The 17,688-nt window shown below is 37.7% G+C and overlaps 3 protein-coding genes across 4 annotated transcripts; 2 read left to right on the top strand and 1 right to left on the bottom strand.

Moving 5' to 3' along the window:
* The first annotated feature begins 80 nt into the window (after positions 1 to 80).
* On the top strand, positions 81 to 14,540 carry LOC116173867 (paramyosin, long form-like). The gene is made up of 12 exons (XM_031491588.1): positions 81 to 331; positions 419 to 475; positions 928 to 1,014; positions 1,067 to 1,233; positions 5,083 to 5,320; positions 5,370 to 6,003; positions 6,048 to 6,175; positions 6,228 to 6,340; positions 13,113 to 13,437; positions 13,488 to 13,682; positions 13,729 to 14,106; positions 14,157 to 14,540. Exons 1-12 carry the CDS (start codon positions 227 to 229, stop codon positions 14,349 to 14,351), a joined length of 2,622 nt encoding a protein of 873 aa, XP_031347448.1. The 5' UTR covers positions 81 to 226; the 3' UTR covers positions 14,352 to 14,540.
* On the top strand, positions 11,211 to 12,896 carry LOC116173868 (paramyosin, short form-like). The gene has a single exon (XM_031491589.1). It carries the CDS (start codon positions 12,180 to 12,182, stop codon positions 12,894 to 12,896), a length of 717 nt encoding a protein of 238 aa, XP_031347449.1. The 5' UTR covers positions 11,211 to 12,179.
* Positions 14,365 to 15,483, bottom strand: LOC116173869 (TPPP family protein CG45057-like). 2 transcript variants are annotated; one of them, XM_031491591.1, is made up of 4 exons: positions 15,163 to 15,483; positions 14,867 to 15,101; positions 14,669 to 14,807; positions 14,365 to 14,618 (listed from the first exon to the last, which is right to left on the bottom strand). In XM_031491591.1, the coding sequence occupies exons 2-4, from the start codon at positions 15,043 to 15,045 to the stop codon at positions 14,604 to 14,606; spliced, it is 333 nt and encodes a 110-aa protein (XP_031347451.1). In that variant the 5' UTR covers positions 15,046 to 15,101; positions 15,163 to 15,483; the 3' UTR covers positions 14,365 to 14,603. The 2 variants fall into 2 exon arrangements, with proteins under 2 accessions (XP_031347451.1, XP_031347450.1); XM_031491590.1 differs by having other exon boundaries at positions 15,167 to 15,481.
* Positions 15,484 to 17,688: the final 2,205 nt, after the last annotated feature.

The raw sequence follows: 17,688 nt of genomic DNA, 5'->3' as shown, positions 1-17,688 counted from the left end.
CATATGCACTGTATAAAGTATGGGAATTGCTCGGGGGGAAGAGCGCATGCGCCGACGCTGAAAGTCAAGCTTTTATTTTAATTTGCACCGTCGCGACGCTCAAACGAACGAACAAACGTCTACCGTAAAGCGACACCGGCACGCGGGTTTCACGACTGTTTGAAATCTATCAACGGTCAGTGCATTTTTTTTGTCAAATATCAAAGTACAACATCAACCAAACGAAATGGCTACGTCAAGAACATCTCGGTATACTTACCGTTCTGGAGGATCAACGGCTGATGTTAACATCGAATACAGCGCCGATCTTAGTGCCCTTTCTAGGCTTGAGGTATTGCGATTAGATATGTGATATTGTGATTAGTGAACGTGTTGTCAATTAGCTACCAGAAAAAGGCTAAGCATTTTTGGTTTTTAGGACAAAATCCGTTTGCTCTCCGATGATTTGGAATCAGAAAGGGAATTTCGAGCTAGGGTGAGATTCTTTTTTTTTTTAATCTTTTGACCTAATTTACTAACGGTCCGCTTCGAATACACTGGTAATGTTGCAGAAAATCCCGCGTCTAAATTTAACTGCTGAATCTATGCACTGTGACTAACTCATACAGTCGATAGACTTGGAAAGATGCCATTTCTATAATTAAAAAAAGCATATTATATTCACGTAACTTAAAATACACGTTATTCCAAATATTTTTGTGTGCGTGGAATGTGCCAAAAAATATTGTAGTTGTGCAATTTGCAATCGAGGCTATTTTTGGTTTTTTGGTGTAGCCTCAATTTGGATGAGTTTGCAAATATTGATCTTCAAAATTCCAAAAACTTCACTTGGAAGGCCGCCAGTGCACATCCACTTTTCTGCTACTAACATTATTTGCAATTGTTCTAATTTTGTTTATCGGTCTAATAATGTATCGACCCAAATAGATTGAACGAGAAAAGGCAGACCTAAGCGTGCAGGTGATCCAGCTTTCTGAACGTTTGGAAGAGGCGGAAGGCGGAGTCGAAACCCAAGTACGACACTTGCATAGATCGATTAAGAGATGCTAACATTCAACTTTTACAGATCGAAGTAAACAAAAAGCGCGATTCCGAATTGCTAAAGATTCGCAAACTACTCGACGACGTTCACCTGGAGTCGGAGGAAACGGCCCAGCTGTTAAAAAGGAAACACCAAGAAGTTATTGTCGACTTTCAGGAACAGATTGAGATCTTATCTAAACTTAAAGCCAGGTGATTATTACCGTTGCCCTTCTGGTATTAATAAGTGGAGGTGCGTAAAAATAATAATGAGAAAACACGCAGCGTAACACTAGCTAGGACATTGATAGATATAAATAGCGCGTTAAGCCTCGCCATATTTGTCCTGGGCTCTTGCCCGATGTTACGTTCTTTTGGTTACAATTACCGCAACTGAATGGAATTTATAAACGGCGTTTTAAATTTAATATCGACTACCTACATCAACACAATAAGATGCAAAAAAATACAGTTTAGAGCAACATGCAAAAAAAATTCGGTACCTACCTACTTTTGATGTTTGTGACTGACCGCGCAAAATTTTCGATTTCGTGTCATTAACTCGGTTTCCAAACCAAATAATTCAATTTCGTTTGAATCGAAGGACCATTCAATCGGGAGGAAAATAATGCTAGAGGCGATTATAAACATGTTACCTATACTTGGGAAATGAAATTTAATTGAACAATCAGTTGAAGTGTTTTTGGAACCGTTGGCATTTCTATTGTTGTCTAAAATAAACGGGATTTATTTTGAGGATTTCTAAAAGGTTTCTATTAAAATATTTTGGGTTCGTTGATTTATTCGCGATTGATGATTGAACAATAGTAGGCATCAAATTGGTTCTTCGAACCGAATCATATTTTTTCCATTAACAAATCAAAACGAACCACCGATTGTAATTTATAGTTTAATAAAAATTAAAAATTACAAAAACACGTCCATTAAATGGCTAGAGGGAAGTTTAATGTAAGGTTTACCTAGTGTTAACATTCACCCCCGCATCCCCCCTCACATCACATCATCTTAAAAGCTATAAAATTCTCTTTACAAAAATTCCCTAAAAATCAAATTTGGATGGTCTGGAATTAATTTTAAAAATCAAAACAAATGAATTTCACTCATTTCATTGTAGAAAATTTATTTTGTGAAACACTCAAAATGGTCTCAACTAGTACACAGACAATAATATACAGTAGGTGTTGAAATTCTTCAAGGACATTCACAAAAGTGTATCTTATAATTTGTCTACATTCACATGTTATTCTAAATATTGTCATTGGGAGGTCTTTCAAATTTTCAAATATCGTTTCCAAATGTGTCCAAAGAAAGAAATTGAATGGGGTTAAGTGGAGAGACAAGAGACATTCTATGGTACCTCCTTTGCCAATTCATTTACCTGGATACCGTCGATTGGGCCACTCTCTAACATCAACAGCATAATGTGTCGGGGCCCCATCTTGCTGAGAAAGTACAAATTCTTCGTCTTTCCCACTTTAGAATTTTATGAATTTTAGTCAATCACTGATCTTGTTGTAACATGTTAATTTTCGTGTGTCAAAGATAAGGTGACAGAGGTGACCAGAAGTTAATCAAACAGGTCAGGGGTCAAGTTCAGGAACCACACTATAGATATATAGGAACAATATAGGCAACACAAATAGCAATTAAGGATTAGAATTACATGAAAATTAACACATTACCTACATCGTGTCCTGAAACTTCCATGACTTACTTACCTATGCCCGATATTCCTTATGGGGATGCGTTTCATTGAATACTCGAGTAGTTCTCCGTGCATATCGGTTTAAGAGATCCATGAAAAACGATTATTGTAACGTAAGTAAATCTATTTATGTACAATTACTTCACAATAAATTCACAACAGACTTGAAATGGATTATATTATAACAGTAGGTAATTATTACTCACAATTATAACATAACACGAGGGCGAACTATTGATTACTAATATTGCATTTCGGTAATGCTTAAACAGTAAATGGAAAAGTCCTAGAATTTTCTCAGACAGTCTCCGAAGTCGGCTTATCGCATTTATCGGAAAGACCGCGTCACATACGCTCTCGTTTCTGATCACTCAATCAGTGATGACCAATCTTTCATAGCACCTCGATGTCTATCTGGATTTCTAGAATATTCGCTAAATTATTTCAGTTCTCTCAGATAAGGCGTATTCCATTTTTAAATTATTTCTTAGGATTCAACTAGCAAAGTAGCAAACGCAGAATAACAACAAATAGTAAAAAGTAATAAAAACGAATCATTTTTGGAAAGATTTAGACACATTTAAGTTGATGTAAACGTCATCACTCATCAATTATGATGTCGTCATTTTTACGTGATTTCAAGAGATCACCAATAATCAAAACGTAAAATATGTAAAATTTATTTTTTTAGCGCATTTGCTAAGAATTAAAAAAAAAGTGCTATTGTTTGCGTTTTGTCCGTCCGTCCGTCCGGACCCACTTCTGCCGTTTCGAACTACGTCTAGGGGAATAGTCGTAGAATCCTGTAATTTTTTGAAGTAGGTTAGGTAGCCTATACCTTGAAGATGTGCCAGACGACCATCCAATTTCGCACTAATTATTTCCTGTGATGCTGTTTTTGAAAGTAAAACGGGGGGGGGGGGGGCACATGTTCTACCCTTAATGGTATTCTAATGAAAGGTCTCATCGTAATAAATTGGTTTGTACAAACTGTAACTTTCCTGTGCGACTATTTTTCGAGATCAGTGAGCGACGGGGCCTGGCAGGGGGGGGGGGGGGTTAAAAATTAATTTTATCTTATTGTATTCTAATTAAAGGTCTCACCGAAAGGAACCGTTTTCTACTCCCCTTCTCTCTGTCCTCTTATCAAAGTCCGGGTGGAGGGGGGTTGGGGTGGAAGTAGTTTTATCCTTCATGGTAATCTAATGAAAAGTCACAACGAAACGAATTAATTTCTACCAACCATAGCCCTCCTGCTCGATATCTTATCATGAATGTACCCATATTCCCTTATACCTCAAGAACGAATTGTCGGAAGAGGGTACTCACAAAGGGCTATTGAGACGTTTGCAAGAAATATATCCATTGCGATCCTCCCCCCCTCTCACTCTTTTTCGATGGGGCGGTGCATATTATAGTTTTAAAGTGAGGTGCTGGGATAAATGCTAACACTAACGTAAACCTCCCTCTTAATAAACTTCTTCCTATAGCTATCTAAATAAATAAATTAACAGATGTGCAAGTTTTGATCGGTGATTCGTTTTGAGTATAACGTTTCATTTTATGTGAAACCGGAAAAAATAAGTTTAAAAAACCTATTTTTATTGGAAATATAGTTGTCTCCACGTCGAAGAGAGTCCTAATCAAAATCGCATAACGCATATACAGGGTGTAGTATCTAAGACCCATCGGATTGTAATTCTTTTGGTATAAAATGTGACCGCTGGCTTTCCCTAAATGTTATATATTTTTTAAATTTTAAATTAGCGCCTACAAATTATTGCTCTGGATAACCGAAACTACAAAATGTCCACTGATACAAAAAAAACAGTCCTCATTGTGAAAACCGTATTCAAGGACTACTCGCCCATATACAAAGTCGAAAAAATTTAAGTAAAAAATCGAATCAAATGGGATCACTATCTGATTCCCTCTTCATTTCTGGTGGTTTCCCATATCTTGCTGCGTTTGTTCCATCTTCTTTGTTTTTTAAGACATCATTCGCATCCTCTACTTCTTTCCCGCAATTTCCTTTAGACTTTCCATCCCAAACTACATCGTTTATTCTCTTGTACACAACATGTCTCCCTAACTTTTCAGCCTCTTCTATCTCTTTACAGTCTAGCAATTTCTCCCTTGACTTATAGTTTCCATCCTTCTCGAATCGTTTAGTCTTTTATAGGCTTTCCTTCATTCCTCAGTGTTGTGTTACTTATATATTTCCTCTTTTCAGTTTTTAGCGCATTTTTTAAGAATTTTTTAAGCCTCAACTTATTAATACCAAACAATGTTTTTCCTCCAAGTGCACTGTGCTTCAATAGTAGCTAATTTTTTAGATCTGACAAAGAAAAAAGTAAGTTCCAAGCTGAAGTATACGAACTTATCGCACAAGTAGACAGTCTGAACAAGGAGAAATTCTTATCGATCAAGCATGTCGAGAAATTGGAAATTAGCATTTCCGAACTCAACGTTAGGATCGAGGAGCTCAACCGCACCATCGTCGATATCACATCACACAAAACGCGTTTGTCTCAAGAAAACATCGAACTCATCAAGGAAGTGCAAGACATTAAGGTAAGATGGCGTAATAGTCTAACAACGCGATGACCGAGGTTATTTTTAGGTGAATCTTGAAAACGCGGTGTATCTGAAAACTCAACTTGCTGGTCAATTGGAAGATGCGAGACGTCGTGCCGAGGATGACGAAAGGAAACGGTCCCTTTTGGAAGCGCAACTTCACCAGGTTGAGGTTGAATTGGAGTCCATACGCGTTCAGCTCGAGGAAGAGAGTGAGGCGCGTTTAGACTTGGAAAGGCAACTGGTCAAATCCCAAGGGGAGGTTCAAATTTGGAAATCCAAGTACGACACCGAGTGCGTCGCTCACGCCGAGGAGGTTGAGGAACTGCGCCGCAAGTACAATATCAGAATTACCGAGATGGAGGAGCACATCGAGTCGCTCTTGGTCAAAGTGAATAACCTCGAGAAGCAAAAGTCGCGCTTGCAATCCGAAGTGGAAGTGCTTATTATTGATTTGGAAAAAGCCAACAACACCGCTCGCGAATTGCAAAAGCGCGTTGAACAATTGGAACGACTTAATATTGAACTGAAGAGCCGTCTCGACGAAACCATTCAACTTTACGACCAAGCCCAACGCGATCTCCGCAACAAACAAGCAGAGCTTCAACGTCTCAGCCACGAACTGGACAAGACCCGCGAACAACGCGACGCCCTCGCGCGCGAAAACAAAAAACTCGCCGGTAAGCTTTTTCACGTTCCGCTCGTGTCTCACGTACTCTTGCAGACGATCTCACCGATGCCCGCAACACCATCACCGAACTAACCCGTCGCCTGCACGAGATGGAACTCGAAGTTCGTCGGTTGGAGAACGAGCGCGAGGAGCTCACCGCCGCGTACAAGGAAGCGGAGGCTGTAAGTATGATCGAAATAGGTCACGATGCCATCTAGCCCTGAATTTATTTAGGGCCGTAAAGCTGAGGAGCAACGCGCTCACCGTCTATCATCTGAGTATGCGCAATTCCGTCACGAAGCCGAGAAGCGCTTGCATGAGAAGGATGAGGAAATCGAAGCTATTCGGTAAGTTGCAATAAAAGTTTTAGCTCCGAAATTCACTTCATTCACCATAGAATTTCAATTTTTGAAAAAGAGAATGTGAACCAACATAAAATACCTAGAACTCGCTTATCTTGCTACTTGTCTGACTTGTGACTATTAATTAATTAATTAATTAAGATGGTCAGGTAAAAAAATTATCGGACCTAACCTCATTTTTTAAAATAGAACACTCGGTATATTTCAATCTAAAAAGATAGCATTTTAAACTTTTTTTTTATGTATAACACACAAGGGATGATATCGAAAAAGATTCAAGCGTTTCAAAAAAATTCAAAAAGATTAAAAAAAATAAATATCATAAACCTAACTACAGACATGTTTCACAAAAATTTTTGAATGTTTTTAAATATTTTATGAATTAATTATTGATGTAATGTTTTGGGAGATTATTCAAGAATCGCAAAAGTGTCGATGAGACACCCTTGTACCTACTTACTCTTTTTGAAGTTTCATTTCATCTTCAGGATTTCACCTTCCGTGCAATTTTTTTACTGCCTTCTTAACGGTCCCCGAGCAGCGATTTTTACGTCGGAAGTAACAGATCTTTCGCCCCCCACTTTCAAATTTTGCGAGCAATGGGCAGGAACTATGATCCTACATTAATATATCACGGATGGTTGTTTTATGTGTAGGGACGTGAGCCACTACCGGGAAGAGAATTACTGCTTTCCATTTGAGTGCGTGAAGCTCTGATGCAGTTCGTTCGGAGCAGCTCGTTTTGCAAGTTGTTCATTTTGCACACATTTGAATTGATATTCACAGTACGTAAATAACCACAAAAGTGTTTCAAGCCCCAAGCAAATAGGTGGTGCATGAAGGGACAAGGGAAATCCAATTTCGAGCGCGTCAGAGCTTGAAGCTTTCTTAAAAGGAACACGGGGCATCGTGTACGGTACAGCTCAGAGCTGCTCTTTCACTCAAATGGAAAGCAGTAAATGTAGTCTGGCACGTAAAAAGATATGAGAATAGTGAAGATTTTTAGGCATGTTAACTTGATTTTACGATGCGAACCAAAACCGAAATCGACAGGAAAAAAGAACCAACAAGAAAAAGCCTGACGCACATACATAGATTCCAAGAAATAAATCAACTGTTGAAACAACATGGAAAAATCAACAAATTAAAGGCATCTATGGACAAAAAACTAAAACGACAAATCGCGTGTCCCTAAAGAACAATATCAAATAGATTTCAAAGGAAGTCCACTCCTGTCCCATTTGTGAAAAATATCATTCCGAAGTCTCTTACATAAAAAGTACACGAAATATCTTGTTAATTAGCCTGACCTTCCCCGGAAGGTATCTAAGGTCCTAGATACGGTAACCTTAAACTAAAGTGGTATTCGAGATGAATGTCGCTAAGTAATTTTCTAGCTTCGGCATTTCCCTCTGCACGGACGAAACAGTTAATGACATTCAAAAAGAATTGAATTCACTAGTCAATCTAACTAAGTTTAAACATCGAGTGAACATTGACAACTGGCCAATCTCAGACAAATCAAAATAGCAATAACATTTAAAGTGAAACAAGCAAAAACGAATAAATTCAAGGGTTGCCTACCCCTAATTTACAAGTAGCTGAAGGCATTACAATAAAGCGAATAATTACAATTACCTACAACTAAGCGCATCCCCTTTTGTTATATGGAGCACAAACTATGTACACAAAAATTGAATTAGGTATAGTATGGCAATTTTTTTTCAACTGCCCTAACTGAATGAACTCATAAAGCAAACTGACCAAAACAAAGTGAGGCTACCTTTTAGCATGAACAAAATCAGCAAAGCTAAATCAAGACACCGTGCCTTTTATATACAGACTAACATTGTTTAAAAATTGTTGATATAAAGACTGTAAAATAACAACATTGTATTTAAAGGTTAATGTATCTCCAGCCTCTATATACGCCAAACATACTTCTTTTTTTAAAATCAGCTTCCACGGAATTGTCCTTTGAGGTTTTAAAGACCTTTTTACAATTATTTTTTAGAATTGATATTAGATCTTTAGAACCTCTGAAATTTTGTTAGAACCTTAAAATTTGTTTCAGAAGAATCCGCACAGAATCTTTTAAAAATCTTGAGAACCTCCAGAACTTGAAGACTTAAAATTTTTAGAATCTTCATAAATCATTCTCTTGCTCTAAGCATTCGGGTAATCTTCTTTAAAAAATGAGGCGCTTTGTGTTAGTGGGTCTCAGATATGAACAGTACGGTATCGAGACGTATTGCGAAATAAGGTACATATCGTATACAGGGTGTTTTTTGGGAGCTTTAGTTAAACGTTTCTGGGAAAGTAAAATAGGTAAGTTTTTGAAAATTTGTACTTAGGAGTTACTCCTGAAGGCCGAATCAATGTAATATTTTCAAAATGGTCGCACTTCCGGAAACCCCGGAAGTAGATAGTAACTCCGTTATTTTAAATGGCAACATCTAATTTTTATTGCATTTTTGGATTCTACATGATATTTCAGTTCTTTTGATACCCACATGTCGATATATCTGCCATTTATGGTTTTTAAGTTATTTTGACTTTAAGAAAAAAAATGGCGGATGCAGATGGTACCTTAGATAATTGATTACTTGAAAACGGTTGTAGTCATGGTAACCTATTTTTATCAGTGCATAGAGAATGAATAGGGCTTTCTTTGCACCTAAAAAAAGTTAAGTTGCGTACGACCGCCCCTATGCAGATCCAAATTTATGAAACTTCAAAGACTAAAAACTCAGTTTTTTTTAATGGAATGACCATTTTCTTACTATTGCATGAGATAAAGAATCGCTCGCTCCTATGGCCGAAAAGCCACCAAAATAGTTTCAGAAAATACTTTACTGATTACCAACGTTCCCACGACAAATTCACGCATGCGCAGAACGTACAAGATCAGCCGAAAGCCGAAGATACTGTGCGCGCATGCGTAAAATAAACTTTCTTGTTTGTGGAGATTTTCACCGCAAGAATAAACCCTTCTAACCAAAAGAAAGAACGCGTCCATGTGTGCGCATAATCAATTTTCCTTTTGTGAAGATACTTTCTTGAAATTTGAGCAGCAAACGCTTCTTAGGTAGGCATAGTTGTCACTCGAAACAATTTTGTAACATTTCGTAAACTGGATTCTCCACATTATTGCACTCCCAAAACTGTAATTTTCGTTTGAACTTGCTTTGTGCCCAAAGATCTTTCGTGTTTCCTTTGGTTTTTAGCGGCTTTTTTAAGAATTAAAAACAAGTACAAATTGTGCACAACCCTTGTGCAAGTAAAGCGCATTTTTTTAAACATCCCTGCGAAATTTCTTCCATAAGAGAAAGTTGGCACTGCACATGCGCAAAACTAAATTTTGAAACTGATGTTAAATTTTTTTTTATTCCAAGTGGTTGTGTATCAAATTTTATTTAAATGCCTCCATAAATAAGAAAGTTGTCACTGCGCATGCGCAAAACCAAATTTTGAAACTAGTGTTATATTTGCTTTTATTCCAAGTGGCTATGTATCAAATTTTATTTAAATGCCCAATAGTTATATTTCTTCCAAACGTCCCAATCGCCCTTTGTAGGTACTTTCCTTTGACAATTCACTCTTAAGATATAAGGAATTATAACCGATCACGACAAGGGATCCAGGAGGAAGACTATGGTTAGTATAAATTAATTCCTTTCGTTGAGACGTTTCACTAGAGTACCATGAAGGGTAGAACATGTGTTCAACTTGGCACCACTAGACGACCATCAAATTTCGCTGTCTAACCCCCCCCCCCCTCGAATTATTTCCAGAGGTGCTGTTTTTAAAAGTAAAACGTGCATAACTTTTACATACGACAACCAATTGGTCTCAGATTTTGCATACGCATGCCTTTAGTGGTGCCAAATTAAACTTTAGAAAATGGGGGGAGGAGGTAACACATGTTCTACCCTTCATGAAAGGTCTCATCGAAATAAATTGGTTTGTACAAACTATAACTTTCCCGTACGACTCTTCGGGATCAGTGAGCGACGGGGCGGGGGGGGTTCTATCTTTCATTGTATTCTAATTAAAGATCTCAACGAAAGGAACCGTTTTCTGACATCTACTGCCCTTCTTTCTGTCCTCTTATAAAAGTGCGGGGTGGAGGGGGTACTCACAAAGGGCGATTGAGACGTATGCAAAAAATATATCCATTGGTTATGTCAAAACAAAAGCTATTTCGGTAAAAAAAAATGCGTTTTATCTGCACAAGACTTGTGCACAATTTATGTATGTCCATACAGGGTGGAATATATCTTCAAAGCAACAAATAACTTTTTATGGTATTCATAATTTATAAAACGTGGTCAGTGGCGTACATCTGTGCCGTCAAGGGGCGGCAGATATTTTTTTAAATAACAATCACTATTTTTTATTACACAGGGTGTTCCTAAATATAATGTCAATATGGAAGGGACTAATTTTGGGCTTATTTTATGACTAAAAGTTCATGTAAACATAGGTCCGCAAAAGATTCGTTATCGAACTACAGGGTGTTATAGTTCAACTGTAGACAGATACGAAAAAATTACAAGAGACGCACAAGTTTCTACACAAAACACACGTTTCACAATCTATACCAGTAGCGCACCGAAAAAGTGCAGGGGAGGTTAGATAATGGAAGGAACATGATCTCTAAACAACAACACCCTTTAGATTCTCATCAGTATTGAAATGGCAAATGATGTAAGCCCTTCAGCGTAACTTATCTAAGCGAATCTCAAAAACTGCAGGAGATTTAAGGAAAAAATTTAAAAACCTTGAAATTTTAACACTAAACTGTAGATCTACAACGCAATCTTTGCGGATATATGTTGATGTAGATTTTTAATCATAAACCAAAATAAAGAATTAGATCATATTTAGGAACACTCTGTATATAAAGTGCACAAATTTTTACCACCCGCACGTGAGTAAGGGAGGCGTTGCATTGGGGAAAAAATGACCCCCCCACTTTTTTGACGGAAATACACGTTTAGAAGCACCAGGAATACGAATCAAACAAAATCTCGATGATGTCGGCCTATCTGTCGGTCGGTCTGTACTCGCATTTCCGGCTAAACGGTTGAACCGATTGGAACCAAAATTGATGCAAGCATTTTTAAACATAAAAGGGCATAATCGCCAATGCGCAGATGTGCGGGTGGTATCTGTGTAAAGACATTTTTCAAATTGAAATGGATCAAGTTCTACAAAAACTTGATCCCAAATGGGGTTTTAGACTTTTAGTCTGTATGTAAACAATCTCACAGTACCTACATAAATATCGCAATCTGGCGCCAGTGGCATTATGTAACTGTCTGTACCAGTTTTCGCACATTGTCTCTTGTTAATGAACGGATTGTCTCCAAATGTTAGATTGAGAAACGTATGTTACGAAATGCTTATTGCAATATGTGTCTCAGTACCTACCTGCTTTACACAACCGAATGGATCCAAGCCAATTAATTAAAATTGGAGGCAAAGGAATTTTAATCACAAACACTATGTAACGAAAATTGCCCTTAAGGTTCTCCGCATCTTTCCTGAGCGAATTTTTTTTTTAATTTTGTCAATTCCCAGTCTTTATTTTCTTCGGAAAATGTGACCGAAACGTCAATCGCCGAATGTTGTTAATCAAAAATAGTACAAAAGCAAGTGAGATCGCCAACAAATTGCAATTGCAGAGCTAAATATCATCTATAAATAACACGAGCCAGCTAATGAGTGAAACGATATGCTATTGGTTTGGCAAACAGACATCAAATTTGGTATAAGTATAAGTAGTACAAAAAGTATTTGATAGCCCAATTTGAAAATAATGTCGCGCCCGAGTTCCTCAAAGTACAACTGGCAAAAACCTCAAACAAGGTTTTATGAGAACAATTATGGCTTTGGTTCCAGTTTTTATAGGCCCATGATTGATTACATTGAGAAAAGAGCGAAAGGAGTTCATGCAAGGCATCCCCTCCTACCCAGAGACTTGGAGCACTACAGCAGGTCGAGAAAATTAGTGCAAAGTTATAGTGATCCGGACCTTGCACGACTATCGGAACGTGCCAGTGTGCGAAGGGACTTGCGCGAATACAGATTTAGTGGTTTTGAATTGAGTAAATCAGTTTCGGCGGCGTCTTTAACCGATAAAGTGAAGATCGAAAAGGGTCGAAGAAAAAAACAGGATCTTTGTAGGCAAATTAGTAAAGTGAGATCGAAGATGGCAGACGCTCTGGATTATGATCCTGATCTTGATAGAGAAGTCGAACGTGAACTGAAGGGAATGCAAAGACACTTACGTGGAAAATCTGCGAAGTGCATTGAGGATCAATTGTTATCCAAAAGTAGAAAGAAGATCGCAGAGCATATCGAAAGCGATCTTAGTATGGGCCAACAAGTCAATATTAAACGGAGGGTGAAAATTATCAATCGAAGTGTTAGCGATTGTGTGGATGAGAATATCACCCAGCCATTGAGTCAACTCAGTACCGATTTGCAAGGCTTTAGTAGAAAAACTACCGATTTTTTCTACGATAAAAGGTAGTGTGCGCGGACGGAAATAGAAACGGCCATTTGTGCAGATTATTAATTTATGTACACAAGTGCCAAGTTAGATTACGTTAAAAGCAAGTCTAAATTTACTTTCAATTTCATTAGTATTGACATTATGTCAAAACAAAATCACTATACTAACCCGGTCGCATTTTTCATCTTTCTCATTCATTGTACAATTTATATTTAATTACTTGCAAATCCGTAGCAAGCAGACCAGCATTGAAATCGAACAACTAAATGCACGCGTCGTTGAAGCGGAAACCAGGCTCAAATCCGAAGTGGCTCGTATTAAGAAGAAGTTGCAAATTCAAATCACCGAGTTGGAAATGTCACTGGATGTCGCAAACAAGACTAACATCGATCTTCAGAAGACCGTCAAGAAGCAATCTCTCCAACTCAACGAGATCACCGCCCAATATGACGAAATTAATCGCCAATTGCAAATTACCATGGACTCGCTTAGCGTCACCCAAAGGAAGTACCAAGCCTTGATGGCCGAATGTGAAGAAATCCGTGGCAACTACGAATCTGTAAGATTTCCATTCTATTTGTTGGCGTAACTTTCACATTTTCGATCTAGGCCCTACGTGCCAAGAAAGCGGTTGAATTACAATATGAGGAAGCTCACTCGAGAATCAACGAATTGGGAACAATCAACGCTAACTTGAACAATACCAAGGTCAAGATCGAGCAGGAACTCCAAACTGTTGTAGCAGACTACGAGGAAATCACGAAAGAGTTGCGTATTTCCGATGAACGTTACCAACGCGTCCAGGTATAGTCGCCCAGTTTCCGTTCACAATTTTACCGTAGACTTACAGGTAGAATTAAAACACACCGTCGAGATTCTCCATGAGGAACAGGAGCGAGTGGTGAAGATCGAGGCGATTAAGAAGTCACTGGAGATCGAAGTTAAAAACCTATCCGTTCGTCTTGAGGAAGTCGAAGCTAACGCAATTGTTGGCGGTAAACGCATCATTGGCAAACTTGAAGCTCGCATTCGCGACATCGAATTGGAACTTGACGAAGAAAAGAGACGCCACGCCGAAACCATCAAGATCCTCCGCAAGAAGGAACGCACCGTCAAAGAAGTGATGATTCAATGCGAAGAAGACCAAAAGAACATCTCCATCTTATCAGAGGCCCTCGACAAGTCCAACCAGAAACTCATGCTCTTCAAGAGACAGCTCACCGAACAGGTACGTCTCCTTTGCACCTCTCCAGGTTTTCCCTAAATCTTGTTTTCTAGGAGGGCATGTCCCAGCAAAGTGTAACTCGTGTACGTCGCTTCCAAAGGGAATTGGAAGCTGCCGAAGATCGCGCCGACACAGCCGAAAGCAATCTTTCTTTAATTCGCGCGAAACACCGCACATTCGTTACCACAAGCAGCGTACCTGGATCCCAAGTGTATTTAGTTCAGGAATCCCGGACTTCCGAGATCTAAGTCGCTGCTAGTGCCAGATTCTTTTTTTAAATTTAATTTCACGCGCAAACACAATTAATTAGATACACTATACACTCTACACCAATCATATGAAACTTTTATGTGAAATGTAATTAACGCCATCGATATTTGATTGATGTTCAAAAATTATTTTCCATGCATATTATGTAATAAATTGTTTGAATGTTATACTAATTTAATAAATAGTAATTATATTTCTGGTAGGTATTGTTACAGACTGATCTCGAGATTTCATTTCTTTTTTGGCTAAAACAAGTTTCGAAGATTAGATCTGTTTTGAAACGTTTCCAAATTACCTTTTCCTGTTTCTTCTCGTCATCGCCCGGCATCCCGCATTCGGTCAGTTGTGTTTGCAAATTTTGCATGTCCAACTTTTTCAGCGTAGATAAATCGTCCAAAAATTCCATGAACTGTTGGAAAGTTATAGTTCTTGATCTAAAATTGATCGCAGAAGTATTATGGATCGGCGAAACGTGCTTATGACCTTTAGGTACCTCATTTTGTTGAAACAAACACCCGTATCTGTCAAGGTAACCTTCCTGTCGTCAAGAATTTTGGCCTGTCGCAGCCAATAATCTGTATTTGTCAATGTAATTTTGTCACCATCCGTACCTTTCGCTCCATACCGCGCAAAAAATTCAAATTGTTGTTTTAAAGTCACATTAAGCGCCATTTATCGCTGATGAGGTTACGTCATCTGTCATTTTCCAGCTGCAGTATAAGCAACGACTACGGAGGAAGATTTTTGGTAAGTATTAGTATATGGGCTTTTAAAATTAAAACCAAGTACCTACTCTTGCAATGCAAAGTCCATCCCGTTTCGTTATACCTTCACCTGCGTCTTGTTTAAAAATGGCGTGTTATACATGTCACAGCATATATGGTTGCTAAGCAACGATAAGGTTGTGTCAATAATTTATAACATGCAGGTATACTGGGTCAACTTCTCCTATCGCCAGTAAAAACTCACTTACCTGGCTAATAATGTAAAATACTATAACTGCAAGGCAGTGGCATAACATATCACAAAAGGCTTGAAATAAAACTTAATTTCTTCTACACGGGTGCTAACGTGTTACGTCATTGAAAAGAGAAAAAAAATATCTCTTAAATGAGCCTCTAATTAAAGAGTGCATTGCTATTTAAAAAAATTCAATGGTGTTTCGTTATTTGTTTTCTAAAATAAAAACAGTAAGTACTGTTGCCTTATTATGGGAAATAAAATGTTAAACAACTTTCTTATGGAAAAATGTTGTATACAGTCGATATTTACTATATTCCATACATAATGTAATGGGCACCCTGTATAATGATCTAAAGGAACTGTTGGCTGGAGTGTACGCCTGTGCAGTTATTGTTCTGCCCTTTTTTACATGCTGAAAAATGAGATCGGGTAAATTTAGTCATCTTTTGTAAATCTAAAATCTGTTTGAATCAAATTTCATCATCAATAAGGTGATTACCTACTGATAAGTATGTTGAAAACACCCTCATTTCACTTGATTTAAAAATATCACTGAATTTCGCACACTTCAACACAATTAACAATACACATATCTTCTCCCCGACTGTTATAGAGCAAGAGCCTTTTTTATCCATGGTCCTGAGAGGTTCCACCCTGTATATACAACTTGCGACGATACATACATACATTTTTGAGAGTTCGTAACCATGCAATTTCTAGGTAGGAAAAAGCTGCCTGCGCCTTCTAAAACGCACGAACGGGGGTTACGTTCATTATCTTGTCTTGAATCAAGGTTGTTTTATTAGAAAGGTCTGGTAACTCTAAACCAATAGAATGCTTGCATTTTGAAGGCGGGAAAACGTCATCCAGAATACACATTTATGTGATACCGTTATGCTATTGTTTGTAATTGTTTACGTTTTTGGTGTAATGCTTGCTTAATTTATGTTTATTGATGTTGATTACTTGGTCTTGTCCCTAAAGTAACATTCATAATAAGTATTGATCATTTTATTTTAATATGTGGAAATTACCGATTCGTTGGATGAATGTACTGGCTTGTTGTTTGTTACTACAATTTTCTACATGACTGAAGCAGCCACGGGGATGGTAAAAACTGTAACCATTTGAAGTACGACACCTAATTCCGTGATTGTTTTCGACATTCAACTGTAGGCTCGAAACCCCGAAACCAGGGGCAGGCTACCCATCTTGCAGGAGCGGGATTACGCTGATCAAAGGTCTTCAGTTTAGAATCTATGTGCGATAAATGAGTGGCGATTCAGTATTTTCCACACATCTTGTTTTTAGTTAAATTTGTCTTACAAGGCCATGTAATTTTCCATCTTGCTTTTAACAAAAGAACTTTATTTCACCAAAGATGAGTCACGTCCTGTACTCTTAACCCTTTCTCAGAATTTGGGTACCTGCTCCTACCTGACCCATTGTTCCCAAAAACTTGCTTTTAACCTTGAGTGTAACCAACATTGTGTATATGCATTTACTATCTTTGCCTTTGCCTAAACTTTTACAAAATATTTTGTTAATTAACTTTTGGACTGTATTAATCAAACTGCGAGGTTTTTCTTACGTCGTACTCTTTTTACCCTTAGCAGTTACTTTTGTGAGCGTACGACACCTTGTGGCTTTGTTTACTTTGTTTATATTAATGTACATCAACTAATTTTCCCGGCTTTTACAATCAATGATAATTGAGACCATTATTAAATAAACTTTTCACAATTTGTGTGTTATATTTTACATTCCTTCCCTACTGTGCTTCAGGTCATAGCGTTGTTTACAACTAGCGTAAGGGGGTCCTGCCTTAGATGTTTGATCACGTGCCAGTGCCACTTTTCAAATTTAAGCGAGATCTTGTTTCGGGTGGCCATTTTTTTAAACGTTGCCGGGTTGACTTTATTTCCGTGTTCTTGTAGTGTGAAGTTAGCGTAGAAGCTGGGGGTTAAGTACACTACACATTTTACTGTTAACTAAAAGCCTATAATTTTATTGTTTATTATAAGTTATCGGAAACGTGTTTATTATAAAAGTTTCTTTGCAATGATTCTTCATAATCTGCTGTTTTTTAAAATAAGTATACAGGGTCTGGTAAAAAACTTATCAGACCCTTTTTTAAATGGATTCAATTCGAAGGTTTAAAAAAATTGGGTAAAATTTATTTTTTATTTTATTATAAGAACCTTTTTAATCTTTTTTGAATTTCTTTGCATAGCTTGAGTCTTTTTTTTATCATCCCTTGTGCACCATAGTTTTGAAAAGAGAATTTAGTATTGCGGCTGTTTAGATGTGTTGCATTTAAAAAATGAGGTTAGGTCCGATAACTTTTTTCTT

Source organism: Photinus pyralis, unplaced genomic scaffold, assembly GCF_008802855.1.
Source record: "Photinus pyralis isolate 1611_PpyrPB1 unplaced genomic scaffold, Ppyr1.3 Ppyr1.4_LG6, whole genome shotgun sequence".
NCBI lineage: Eukaryota > Metazoa > Arthropoda > Insecta > Coleoptera > Lampyridae > Photinus > Photinus pyralis.
The sequence above is the reverse complement of the archived record's forward strand: the minus strand, read 5'-3'. Positions and strand labels throughout refer to the sequence as shown.